We start from the raw sequence: 12,771 nt of genomic DNA, 5'->3' as shown, positions 1-12,771 counted from the left end.
CCAAATGGTAGATAAATGCTGCTTAAGCATGTGCAAAAAGACATGTCAACCCTTCAGATTCAAAGAAATCATTAGGCCTCTGTGGTTTGAATCTTCAATGCTTTTCATCTCGACTGAAAGTTCCAAATCTGACCCTGAAGGAAAAAAGTCACAGTACAAGGTAAACCATCATTGGAACTTGACTGTCTTTTGTGATCAAAAGATTCAAGGAAACCCATAAAGATATAAGAGTAATACTAAGCTCCAAACATTTAACTACAACAACACAGTAATTTGAAGGCCTCGTGGCCGTGATCGTATAGTGGTTAGTACTCTGCGTTGTGGCCGCAGCAACCCCGGTTCGAATCCGGGTCACGGCAGTAGCTGGAAGGGTTACTGTTTTACCTTGGTGCTTTCATTTAGTCCATCCTCCGTTCCATTTGACAAAACTTTAAACTGGACAGCTCATGCATATTTCCCTGTTTGAGGCCCCATATTTTCTCACTCTCTGTAGGGCTAGTGGCGCAATGGATAACGCGTCTGACTACGGATCAGAAGATTCTAGGTTCGACTCCTGGCTAGCTCGGTATCAACTTTAGCTTCAAACAAAAAAACCCCACATCTTCTGTATTTCCCAGACCAATCCACCTCACGCCGATTATCAAAGGACATTTACGCACGAGAAGAGCCAAATGGTAGATAAATGCTTCTTAAGCATGTGCAAAAAGACATGTCAACCCTTCAGATTCAAAGAAATCATTAGGCCTCTGTGGTTTCAATGTTCAATGCTTTTCATCTCGACTGAAAGTTCCAAATCTGACCCTGAAGGAAAAAAGTCACAGTACAAGGTAAACCATCATTGGAACTTGACTGTCTTTTGTGATCAAAAGATTCAAGGAAACCCATAAAGATGTAAGAGTAATACTAAGCTCCAAACATTTAACTACAACAACACAGTAATAAGAAAGAAGCGTGGCCGTGATCGTATAGTGGTTAGTACTCTGCGTTGTGGCTGCAGCAACCCCGGTTCGAATCCGGGTCACGGCAGCAGCTGGAAGGGTTACTGTTTTACCTTGGTGCTTTCATTTAGTCCATCCTCCGTTCCATTTGACAAAACTTTAAACTGGACAGCTCATGCATATTTCCCTGTTTGAGGCCCCATATTTTCTCACTCTCTGTAGGGCTAGTGGCGCAATGGATAACGCGTCTGACTACGGATCAGAAGATTCTAGGTTCGACTCCTGGCTAGCTCGGTATCAACTTTAGCTTCAAACAAAAAAACCCCACATCTTCTGTATTTCCCAGACCAATCCACCACACGCCGATTATCAAAGGACATTTACGCACGAGAAGAGCCAAATGGTAGATAAATGCTTCTTAAGCATGTGCAAAAAGACATGTCAACCCTTCAGATTCAAAGAAATCATTAGGCCTCTGTGGTTTCAATGTTCAATGCTTTTCATCTCGACTGAAAGTTCCAAATCTGACCCTGAAGGAAAAAAGTCACAGTACAAGGTAAACCATCATTGGAACTTGACTGTCTTTTGTGATCAAAAGATTCAAGGAAACCCATAAAGATGTAAGAGTAATACTAAGCTCCAAACATTTAACTACAACAACACAGTAATTTGAAGGCCTGGTGGCCGTGATCGTATAGTGGTTAGTACTCTGCGTTGTGGCCGCAGCAACCCCGGTTCGAATCCGGGTCACGGCAGTAGCTGGAAGGTTTACTGTTTTACCTTGGTGCTTTCATTTAGTCCATCCTCCGTTCCATTTGACAAAACTTTAAACTGGACAGCTCATGCATATTTCCCTGTTTGAGGCCCCATATTTTCTCACTCTCTGTAGGGCTAGTGGCGCAATGGATAACGCGTCTGACTACGGATCAGAAGATTCTAGGTTCGACTCCTGGCTAGCTCGGTATCAACTTTAGCTTCAAACAAAAAAAACCCACATCTTCTGTATTTCCCAGACCAATCCACCTCACGCCGATTATCAAAGGACATTTACGCACGAGAAGAGCCAAATGGTAGATAAATGCTGCTTAAGCATGTGCAAAAAGACATGTCAACCCTTCAGATTCAAAGAAATCATTAGGCCTCTGTGGTTTCAATGTTCAATGCTTTTCATCTCGACTGAAAGTTCCAAATCTGACCCTGAAGGAAAAAAGTCACAGTACAAGGTAAACCATCATTGGAACTTGACTGTCTTTTGTGATCAAAAGATTCAAGGAAACCCATAAAGATGTAAGAGTAATACTAAGCTCCAAACATTTAACTACAACAACAAAGTAATAAGAAAGAAGCGTGGCCGTGATCGTATAGTGGTTAGTACTCTGCGTTGTGGCCGCAGCAACCCCGGTTCGAATCCGGGTCACGGCAGTAGCTGGAAGGGTTACTGTTTTACCTTGGTGCTTTCGTTTAGTCCATCCTCCGTTCCATTTGACAAAACTTTAAACTGGACAGCTCATGCATATTTCCCTGTTTGAGGCCCCATATTTTCTCACTCTCTGTAGGGCTAGTGGAGCAATGGATAACGCGTCTGACTACGGATCAGAAGATTCTAGGTTCGACTCCTGGCTAGCTCGGTATCAACTTTAGCTTCAAACAAAAAAACCCCACATCTTCTGTATTTCCCAGACCAATCCACCACACGCCGATTATCAAAGGACATTTACGCACGAGAAGAGCCAAATGGTAGATAAATGCTGCTTAAGCATGTGCAAAAAGACATGTCAACCCTTCAGATTCAAAGAAATCATTAGGCCTCTGTGGTTTCAATGTTCAATGCTTTTCATCTCGACTGAAAGTTCCAAATCTGACCCTGAAGGAAAAAAGTCACAGTACAAGGTAAACCATCATTGGAACTTGACTGTCTTTTGTGATCAAAAGATTCAAGGAAACCCATAAAGATGTAAGAGTAATACTAAGCTCCAAACATTTAACTACAACAACACAGTAATTTGAAGGCCATGTGGCCGTGATCGTATAGTGGTTAGTACTCTGCGTTGTGGCCGCAGCAACCCCGGTTCGAATCCGGGTCACGGCAGTAGCTGGAAGGGTTACTGTTTTACCTTGGTGCTTTCATTTAGTCCATCCTCCGTTCCATTTGACAAAACTTTAAACTGGACAGCTCATGCATATTTCCCTGTTTGAGGCCCCATATTTTCTCACTCTCTGTAGGGCTAGTGGCGCAATGGACAACGCGTCTGACTTCGGATCAGAAGATTCTAGGTTCGACTCCTGGCTAGCTCAGTATCAAATTTTGTTTAAAAATCACATGTTCCTCATTTTCAAAATGAATCCATTATATGCTCAATATCAAAGGACATTTATACATGAAAGGAACCAAATGACAGGTCAATGTCCTTTACACATATGCGAAAAGGCATCTGAAGCCTTCAGTTTCAGTCAGTTATACTAAATGTACCCTTACATTATTGTTACCATTCTTTGGATGTAATAATGTTTCTGTCGGTACCTGCAGTAGTGCCATGCTGTCATCAGTCTTGCCTCTCTGTTCCTCCAATTCCGCACCTTCGACCATCAACAGGGCTTGAATGTCAAGGTCTCCCCATAGGGCACATTCATCAAGACCCTCTTGTAACATCTGAGTTGCTCCCTGATTAATGTTCTTACCTTTTAAAGACAATCCCCACATACACACAGTTATATGCACACAGATACTAATTCAAAATCTAATATTCATCATTCTATCATTTACCTATATGCAGATAATGGAAAATAGTTTTTATTCCATTAGTTAACCATTTTAAGTGCTGAGCATACTTGCAGTCTTCAATTTTGTAATGGTCAAATCTTGTGGTGACACTTTACACTAGTGTGCACAATATATTGAGCCTTCTTATGTATGTAAAACAATGTAAACAAACAAGGTGAAATACTCCTCCGTGTTTTTTTCAAATGTACATCCAGTACTAGTCTGTGCATAGAGAGAGAAGCAAAACACATGACCAGACCTGGGGTAAGGGCAGTAGCATCAGGGATCTGTGCAGCCAGGCTACGGAACAGAGCCAGGCGGCAACGTAGCCACAGAGCAATTCCAATTCTCTCATTGGCCTCAACTGCTCTGGAACAGTCTCCATGCAACGGACTTGACAGACTGCAATCTTTAGTACCCTGTAGACAGGATATAAAACATATAGTTACGTATTGTCATATTTCAGCTGCTAAAAGACACTGAGGTAAATTGACAGACACAACCACTATCAGGTGGATTATCAAATGGACATGAAATATATGATTTTAATCCTGCAATCCATTCACACTATGCTGAACTTTAGGTTAAAGGGTTAAGTTTGTGCCTTTTCCAATAGCCTCATTATCAGAACCAATGGATATAGGCAGAAGAATATCATATCATGACTACATTTATGTTTTTGGTGTGAGCATTTTTGTTGCTGGTGGTTCTGTTGGTTGTTAATGTTATTCTATTTGCAACACAGTAGCCTACACAGAAAGGGATTTCATATGCATGAGTTTTGTACAAAAATTGACTGATGTGATTCAGCATTTTCTCCCAAACTTATTCATATAAACATGCTACCTGTTCACTTCCAGCCCTGGCACGTGAGAACTCAGACACAAGTTTCTCAGAGCCAGGTATGGACCCCCTCACCATTAAAGGAGATGCCTGCAGCAGCACCAATGATGAAACTGCCATTTCAGAACTAAAGGAGGATGTTAAAATGGATAGGATAATTAGGATATACAAAATAAACATGTGAACACAAACAGTACGGATGCATAAAGTTGTTGTACCTAAGTGCAGCATGTCCTTGTTGCAGGTAGAGGCTGGCCTTTAGAAGATTGGACTCTATTGCCAATTGCAGGTTCTCAGTTTCGCTACAGGACTGAGATGTGAGCTTCTGTGAAATGGAGCGCAACAAGGAGGATGCTGCTTCTAGCAAAAGGAACTACAACAGAGGAGATGACAGATATAGGCAATTGACAGAAACAAGCTGCCGAGGTGCCAAGATTAAAACCGTCCAAAGCGGAAATTAAGTGACAAATCCCTGAAGTAAACGTCGATTGAAAAATCCCCTAGAAGTCTTACCTTAATCCTTCCTGGAGTGAGCTGCTTCTTCTGTGAATCAAGAGCCAGTACTTTTGGCTCCTCGGTCTTTAGGCAAGAGCCCTCAGACTCCAGTCTGTCCTGTTCATGGTGTTCTGAGTTCACTGAACAACTTCTTATGCTGGCACAAGCTTCTCCTTCGACAGAATCTGAAAGATATTCCCACTCTATGCATAAAAAGATGTGTGATCCACAGTGAGTCATTTAGAATTAAATCAAATTAGTTGAAATTAAAGTGAATGTTACAGCTTTAGTACACAAATACAACACAGTATGTAATGGAAGAGGGTTAGTTCTAAAGGCCAGTGACAGAATCTCATTTAGCCCTGTGAGATTAGAGGTGGATAAAGTAGTGGCATGTTTATCTTAAGAAAAAGCAGACCTTTTGGATGCTAGATATCTGGAGATTCATCAGTCCAATGAGAGATGTCACATGATCCAAATAATAATGGCAACATATAATAACAGAGAGAAGAAAGTACTCTTGTTTACAGACCTGGCAGAGGAGGACCATGTACAGTGCTACTGAGAGCCAGGACTAGTTGAATACGAGCAAGGTTGAATCGCAGGCACAATGTGGATCCATATAGCGTGCCAACCTCTGGAGCAATGTCATAGTTCACAAGTTCTTCCAAAGCCTAACCACCAAGCACCATATACACAAGAAATCCAAATTTAGTGAGCATCTTTTTGGGAAAATCTTTTTGTTAAATGAGTATATTTCACAGAATTACTGGTGAAATGACCCCTGATTTTCTTCAGAAAACTTGAGAAATTCTCTATAAAAAGTACCTCAGCATTGTCCAAGAGAGACTTGCTGCAGTGGAATGTCTTCAGAGGCTGCACAACAAGCGCAATGTATTAAAACTGTTTACAGCAGTGAATCTGCAATAGCTGCTTAAATTATGGCATGTATAAACAAACACTATGACAATATTTGCAATACTGTGCAGATGAAGGCGACAAATCCAGAAATACAGTCCAGTCTGTCTTACCTCTCCAAGACGGTGGAAGACACATAACCATATTCCACATATTGCATGAAAGATTCACATCTACAAGGTCTAAATCTTAACTAAAGGTGTACATACTGTCAAAAATAGCCAGATGCAATTCTTACAGTACCAGTTTAAACAGGGTTAGAGAAACTAAAGGGTGAACATATGCATGTGTTCATACTTGGAGATTGTCTTGGTTGATGTAGTATCCATTAGGCAGACGAACCCCTGTTCCTTGTGCGACCTGAACTGCCTCGTTTACAGCTTCAGTGAACAGACACAGTTCAGTAAGAGCTCGGATCTGCAGAAAACACCAACCCAGATCAAAAACTCTACCAGAGGTAAAAGAGGAAAAACATTTACATGTGTGTATAAGACAGCACAAATGCTGACCTTAAGTATTTTGCCCTCAACAGAGCGTTGCACATCCCTGCACACAGTCCCCACAAAATACTGGTAAAGGGCCAGCATGGGCAGAAGCTGAAATTACAAACATAATGTAACACTAAGTCAATTATTTATCTTGAGCATTGCAGTTCAAAATGAAGACAGAGAGACAGACAAATAAGAACTTGGCTTAACTACATGTGTTTATGTGTATACCGTGATTTGATAGCCTGTGATGAAAAGCCAGTGGCAGATGAAGTTCAGGCTGGTTACGGTGGTGCCGAGGTGAACCCTGTGGGGTTCAGAGAAAAGGTCGACTCCAGGGAGCAGTTCATCTCCAATGCTGTGGGAAGCGTACTGGAGGTCGGCCTGGGGCTGAGCCAGGGAGCAACACAGCACACACTAGGGAAGTGGGTCATGCACACAAGCATATCCAAATGAATGCATACACACAATAGAATATACAGTATACACTCACAGGAGCAAAAACACCTCCTGTCATCATTTCCTTAATAGTACATTCAGCAACAAAAGTAAAAATCATGTTTGTTAGGAGAGATATTAAAATCTCCTGTAAGTATTACCTTAAAGAGGTGAGCAGACAAGAGACAGTATTTGGTCCGCTGGCTGATATCAGAAGTTAAGATATGCCTGTAGATCAAAACACATCCCTCAGGAGAAAGTGGGTTTTATAGTCATATGTATGAATGCAACACACACAAAAAAGCACATCAAATCAATGATGAACCTCACTGGAACCTACTGTGCAATCTTAGCAGTGAGCCCAGCAGCCTGCAGACATCCCCAAATGCCAGCCTGTTTCAGGGTTTGTTGCATGGTGCCACCACCAAAGGACACACCATCCCATTTCTCTACCACACCTGAGTTCTGTAAGGCAGAATCTACAGCTTTGCTCCAGTAAGAGTGTGCTGCCCTGGAGATAAAAGAGATTGTGAGAATGTAAGGAAATTCCATCTGTTTATCTTGGTTTGTTGCTCTATAATTTAAAGGTAAAAATGCATACAATAACAGGCTGTAGACTTGCTTCAACACACACATACATGCTCTGGAGGTAAAACAGATTTCCTACCGTGTGTTTCCGTTATAGAACTGCAGGTTTCCCATTTCATGCAGTGCCAAAACTCTGAGGGAGTCGTGGCTGTTGGCTTGGAGATACTCTGAAGAAAAGTTGGATGGAGATAGGAAGGAAAAGTAAGATCTTTGAATCCCTGACAGCAATACTTCATCCAGATATTCCATACTATCTTGTCATTTAGTTTGGTTGTATTTTTTGTTCTTACTAATTGATGTGGAGTATGCAGCAATGACAGTGGGCATATGGTCAGGGCTGACAGGGAGGCTGTAGAGAGCATTTGGACTACTGTAGTCCTCCTCCATCAGATCGCGAGGTTGGATGTTTGGAGTTGGCATAACCATGGGACTGAAATCAACCAGGCTTGCAGAATGGCTGAGACTTCTGCTCTGACAGTGCCGCTGTGCTGCAAAGCCTGGAGAGAGACACACACAGTGAAAACATTGTGAGTTTCAAACAGTTACTGTCTCACTACTTGTGTGTGTGTGTGTGTGTGTGTGTGTGTGTGTGTGTGCACTCTATTGACACTGAACTCACAAGACTGTGTGTATGCTAGAAGCCGCAGCAGTAATGAGCGGCTATTCTGGAACACCTGAAGACAATGCGGTCTTCTCTCAAGAGCTTGACGGTAACAGCACAGTGTGTCTTCCACATCCAGAGGAACGCACACAAGGGACATGGAGTGCTGCATCTCTACACCTTATACAGAGAACATATATGCACGGAAAACATACATATAAACACACTCGCCCACCCTTTGATCTTTGCATGTTTTGCTCTATTTGAGTTTGCTCAATTTATACCATAATATCTCATATTATTTCTCTTCATCTAGTATCTTCCACCATTCTGATGTTATTTGATATTTGACATCTGAAACTAGGTGCTCAAACCTTTAAGCTCAGTTGAGTCTTGTGGATTAAGGTTTGTGAGTGGTGCTTTTTTGCGGCTCAAAGGTTGCAGTGCAGTGTGAGGGATCCACCCGCTGAGCAGCTGGCAGCCTGCATAGCTCCTGTAAGTTACCTGAAAAGGCAGCACCACATTTATACAAATACAGATTGGGAAGATTTGGAATTTAGTATTTATTATTTCTAAAATCATACACTGCTTGAACATGTTTGTGTGTGAACATATGTGCTACCTCCTTGCCATTGGCCCTCTGTGACTTGGCATGGTGTGGTTGTGGAACTGCAGGCCCTCCAAAAGAGCTAATCCTTTCAAGCAGCCTCCTCTGAGCATGGACTAGTAGGGGAGTTACTATCAAGGCATAACGCTCCCTGCAATAGACATACACACGCACTCACACACACATACACACAACACTTGGCATGTACATTGCAATAGTGCCCTACGTGACTCTTTGATACAGATTTACAGTCTGATTTTCTGACAGGTTAATGAGCAAAATATGACAATTTTAAGTCCTTAACCTGAGAGATTCATTTAATATGTCTTGAATGATTTCTGTATATTATACTAATGTGAGTATGTGCTGTCTTTTCATGGCTTCTTATACCAACTGCATCTTTTTGTTCTTTCCTTTTCTTCTTTAATAAAGTCATAAAAATTGAAAAGCCCAACTTAAATTCCATTTAATGATATGAACCTGTCACTCATCATTATTCAGCTCTGTCTCTTTTGAATGTTACTATTTAAACCTATTCATAATTACATACATGCTGTCCCTGTAGCTTTATGATATCACTATAATTAGTGCTTTATAGAAATAAAAAATGTTCCTTATCACCGTGTGTATGAGTTGAAAAGTAAGGCAAAGTGGGCCAGATTTTCCCATTTGCCACTGTCATGGAGCCGCTCCAGAGTGTGCAACACCAAGGTGCGGACCCAACGCAGGTCCACCCGTGTGCTGTCATCCAGTGAGGCTGAGAAGTGGAGACTTGACTCTAGCTCCTCCTCAGTGAAGTCACTGTCATACAAACTCCACAGCTAGAAGGGACAACAAAAAGAAAGACGAAACTAAAAAACTGGACTGTGTCATCTTTCACTTTTTTTTACGCAGATGACAAGATGCAGACTTTAGTGAACATAGCAATCAGTGGCAGCATATATATTGCAACACACTTTGCAATGTAGAGGTCTTGTCTGGAATATTTTTGTCTTGAGTTGAGTTTTTTACAAGCAGCTATCTGTGTTCATATAACTGTAAGTGGCACTTACCCCTAGCTTATTCAGCATGTCCATGATTAGGTCAGTAGACAGCACAAGTAGCGGGGTGAAAGTGGTGTGCAGCTGGTCTGTTGTAAGTAGGAAGGGAGGTTTAACCTGATCAGCTCTCTGTACTAATATAGCAAGTCTGCAGCTTTGATCCCACGTAGTCTGACACACAGTCTGCAGAGTGGTCCAGTGGCTGCCACGGTGGGCCAACACCTGAAAAAGATTAATAATAGATACATACAATACAATAAAGTACACACAATTTAAGAAAATAAAATCAGCACATACAGAACATATGTACAGATTATGACTGAACAACAGAATAAACACACTGAGACAGGTTTTCATACAATGATACCTACAGTTAACAAGTCTAAATGTATATTGTATGTCAGTATTTGTGTACTTGTGCATGAGTGTATGCCTGTGTATGTGTGTATGGTACCATGGCCCTTCGAAGATGTGAAGCAGCGTGGTTAAGTGTGTCCAGCAGCAAGGCAGAAGTGCGTTTCTGAATCTGAACCTGCTGTTCAACAGACTGTGAGGAGTCCTCTCCCTCCCTCTCCCTCTTATCTGTGGCGGAGTCATCAACTCTAACTTCTGAAAGAAAGGGAGAAGACAAGTGATGAAAGACAGACAAGATAATAACTTTTCTTCACATATTTCAGAATGTGTGTCATTTCCCTCACCCTCCTTTTTGTTCCTGTCTTTGTGTGCAGCCATCATATAATCCCTAAGACCGGAGTGAGAGGAGTCTCTCTCTGGGACAACCTCACATTTAGAGGACTGTTGTTGCTGTGACTTCCTTTGCTTCACAAGGACACCAGTGTAGGCCAGAGAGAAACACAAGGGATTTAACTGGCTGTACCTGAGACAAAAAACATACAGTATATAATATTGTAGGCATATAGGCATGAATACACAGTATATGTAGAATAACTCATATTTTTAAAAACAAATCATACAATAATTACTCCAAATAACTAATCAGCCAAAATGTGTCTCTTAGTGCTAACATGTGATCATAGCAACGTCTTGGGCCAGTTAATGTAATTTAGAAAACACCAGAACACACTGGTATATACCATATCTGTCCACATCTTTTAAATGCAGATTTAGTTACAAGTGTGACTTGACAGACAAATGAATTAATGGTTATGGGAACCAATCAATAGTTCCCGGAAAAACACAGAAAAAGTGAATCTAAGTGGCTGGTATCTTATGTGCGAACCTGTGCTGCAGGTCTCCTCCATGCAGCTGGTCCAGGACCTGGTAAAGCACTGTTAAATGTGCCTGAGCCATGCTGTAGTTGAGGTGTGACTTCCACACTCTCTCCTCGGAGCACATGTTCCTGAGCTGAAACTGCTTCTTGTGGCGTTGCACCACAGATGACATCAAGGTCAACAAATTCTCCACAGCATGCATCTCCCTTCACAGACAGGGAGAGGAAGTCCATCAACCCACACACGTAATTACAGAAAAACACAGACACCCCTGACACACATATAACACACACATACACACACACACACACACACACACACATACTGTACCTGTTAGTTCTCACTCTCTGAAGCATGCTGGGTGGCATTTTCTGCTTTAGTTTTTTTCTCACATCATCATGAGAAGATGTGTTCTTGTTCTGCTAAAAAAGCAGCACAAAATATTTATAGTATTTATAAGAGTATTTAAGACAAAGGTACAAACAATTCTTAATATTTAATATTTAATGTAATAGTGCATTCCTTTTTTTTTTTTAATCCACAAAGAATTTGTTGCCTGTATGGTTGCACAGTAGGTTGGGACAACCTTACAATAACAGAAACCAAAACACTTTCTTCCACATAATAAGACTGGTTCTCTGTGTGTACTTGTGTGTAATAGTTTAAGGGATCTAATAAACAGCATCTCTTCAAACTGTGTCACATAAGCACACAACAACATACATTCATATATACTGTACATTCAAGATCATTTAAATTTGGCAAGGTCAAAGTCCATCATCTGCAAGCTGTGGAGATGCCAACGCAGGCTGCCTGTTAGATCATCATCCATAAAGTGACATGCAAAACACACATGCACTTCTGCTCAATATGAGACAGATGTTCAGGCTATTGTATGTCCTTGCGTACCTACATACTATATGTGTTGTGTATTTCTGTACATTGTATTTTTACCTGGGGTGGTTCATTTCCTTTCAGAGCCTGAACATGACTCTTTCTTTTACTGTGACCATTTCCCTCCAGACATTTTGTGGACAGTCCCATCCCCTCGTCACGTCTGACAAAGAGAGAACCATTCACATGCAGTCAAGTCTTTATCTTATACTAGCATAGGCAGCTAATATCCATAATTAAGTAAATGACAAACTGCAGTAAGATGCACACCTAAGAGGAGAGTAATACATTGTTTGATGTTTTGAATTTACCATTATTGAAACGACACAATGATTCTGAAACTAAAGCTGAAATTTTCAATTTTATTTATATGTTTTTTTAATTAGGTGTATAATAAAGGCATACCTGGAAAGAAATTCAAATATGGTGTGCCCCCACTTTAACACAAGGTCTGTGTGGCCTTCTTCCATGGTTCTCTGGAGTAGTAGTGACGCAAACTCAATGAAATATGCCTTGCGTCTGAGCTTCATTACTATCAAGAACACCAACACAAAAACACAGGCATGAATGAACTAATTATTCATAAAAAAGTAAGTGAATGCATGCCACTTACCATCTTGATAGGCGTCCTTTAATGTGCTGCTGGATATTCGATCATAAAGTATGGCAGGATCCTCACAGCCAGTCAGTGGGCGTGAAGTCTCTACAGAAACAAAGAATATTCAGTGTAGACATTTGGGAATAATAAAGGGTGTCCAAACTTTTGACTGGTACTGTACATGTAACGGCAGTATCATCTGTTATGCTTGAATTGGTCTAGTCATTGTTCACAGAACAAGTTAGCCATCTAAGAAAATAGAATGAAATATCTTAAATTGAATATTCATACAGAGACGTGTTGCATGCCAGTGTTAGTTTTGGTGAATAA

General features: G+C 41.1%; 1 protein-coding gene and 9 non-coding genes across 10 annotated transcripts in view; 9 read left to right on the top strand and 1 right to left on the bottom strand.

Annotated features, from left to right (window-relative positions):
• LOC121909945 (cilia- and flagella-associated protein 54-like) overlaps nt 1–12,771 on the bottom strand; it is a 70,602-nt gene that overhangs the window by 46,665 nt on the left and 11,166 nt on the right. Inside the window, exons 29-54 of the mRNA XM_042430813.1 lie at nt 12,457–12,546; nt 12,249–12,375; nt 11,904–12,006; nt 11,280–11,371; nt 10,958–11,155; nt 10,416–10,594; nt 10,172–10,326; nt 9,730–9,939; nt 9,299–9,498; nt 8,693–8,828; nt 8,445–8,574; nt 8,089–8,250; nt 7,760–7,966; nt 7,549–7,636; nt 7,222–7,392; nt 7,043–7,109; nt 6,675–6,860; nt 6,465–6,551; nt 6,253–6,372; nt 5,866–5,913; nt 5,570–5,711; nt 5,056–5,240; nt 4,761–4,915; nt 4,546–4,669; nt 3,959–4,118; nt 3,460–3,617 (exon numbers count right to left, since the gene is read on the bottom strand). Coding sequence (XP_042286747.1) covers nt 3,460–3,617; nt 3,959–4,118; nt 4,546–4,669; nt 4,761–4,915; nt 5,056–5,240; nt 5,570–5,711; nt 5,866–5,913; nt 6,253–6,372; nt 6,465–6,551; nt 6,675–6,860; nt 7,043–7,109; nt 7,222–7,392; nt 7,549–7,636; nt 7,760–7,966; nt 8,089–8,250; nt 8,445–8,574; nt 8,693–8,828; nt 9,299–9,498; nt 9,730–9,939; nt 10,172–10,326; nt 10,416–10,594; nt 10,958–11,155; nt 11,280–11,371; nt 11,904–12,006; nt 12,249–12,375; nt 12,457–12,546 — 3,680 coding nt within the window. The remainder of the gene's footprint in view (nt 1–3,459; nt 3,618–3,958; nt 4,119–4,545; nt 4,670–4,760; nt 4,916–5,055; nt 5,241–5,569; nt 5,712–5,865; nt 5,914–6,252; nt 6,373–6,464; nt 6,552–6,674; nt 6,861–7,042; nt 7,110–7,221; nt 7,393–7,548; nt 7,637–7,759; nt 7,967–8,088; nt 8,251–8,444; nt 8,575–8,692; nt 8,829–9,298; nt 9,499–9,729; nt 9,940–10,171; nt 10,327–10,415; nt 10,595–10,957; nt 11,156–11,279; nt 11,372–11,903; nt 12,007–12,248; nt 12,376–12,456; nt 12,547–12,771) is intronic.
• trnah-gug lies at nt 288–359 on the top strand. Its single transcript has one exon. It is a non-coding gene; the product is annotated as a tRNA-His (tRNA).
• trnar-acg lies at nt 493–565 on the top strand. The gene has a single exon. It is a non-coding gene; the product is annotated as a tRNA-Arg (tRNA).
• Nucleotides 955–1,026, top strand: trnah-gug. The gene has a single exon. It is a non-coding gene; the product is annotated as a tRNA-His (tRNA).
• Nucleotides 1,160–1,232, top strand: trnar-acg. The gene has a single exon. It is a non-coding gene; the product is annotated as a tRNA-Arg (tRNA).
• On the top strand, nt 1,622–1,693 carry trnah-gug. Its single transcript has one exon. It is a non-coding gene; the product is annotated as a tRNA-His (tRNA).
• trnar-acg lies at nt 1,827–1,899 on the top strand. The gene has a single exon. It is a non-coding gene; the product is annotated as a tRNA-Arg (tRNA).
• Nucleotides 2,289–2,360, top strand: trnah-gug. Its single transcript has one exon. It is a non-coding gene; the product is annotated as a tRNA-His (tRNA).
• On the top strand, nt 2,956–3,027 carry trnah-gug. Its single transcript has one exon. It is a non-coding gene; the product is annotated as a tRNA-His (tRNA).
• Nucleotides 3,161–3,233, top strand: trnar-ucg. Its single transcript has one exon. It is a non-coding gene; the product is annotated as a tRNA-Arg (tRNA).

This window comes from Thunnus maccoyii, chromosome 13, assembly GCF_910596095.1.
Source record: "Thunnus maccoyii chromosome 13, fThuMac1.1, whole genome shotgun sequence".
Lineage (NCBI taxonomy): Eukaryota > Metazoa > Chordata > Actinopteri > Scombriformes > Scombridae > Thunnus > Thunnus maccoyii.
Note: the sequence above shows the minus strand (reverse complement) of the source record. Positions and strands in the feature narration are given on the sequence as shown.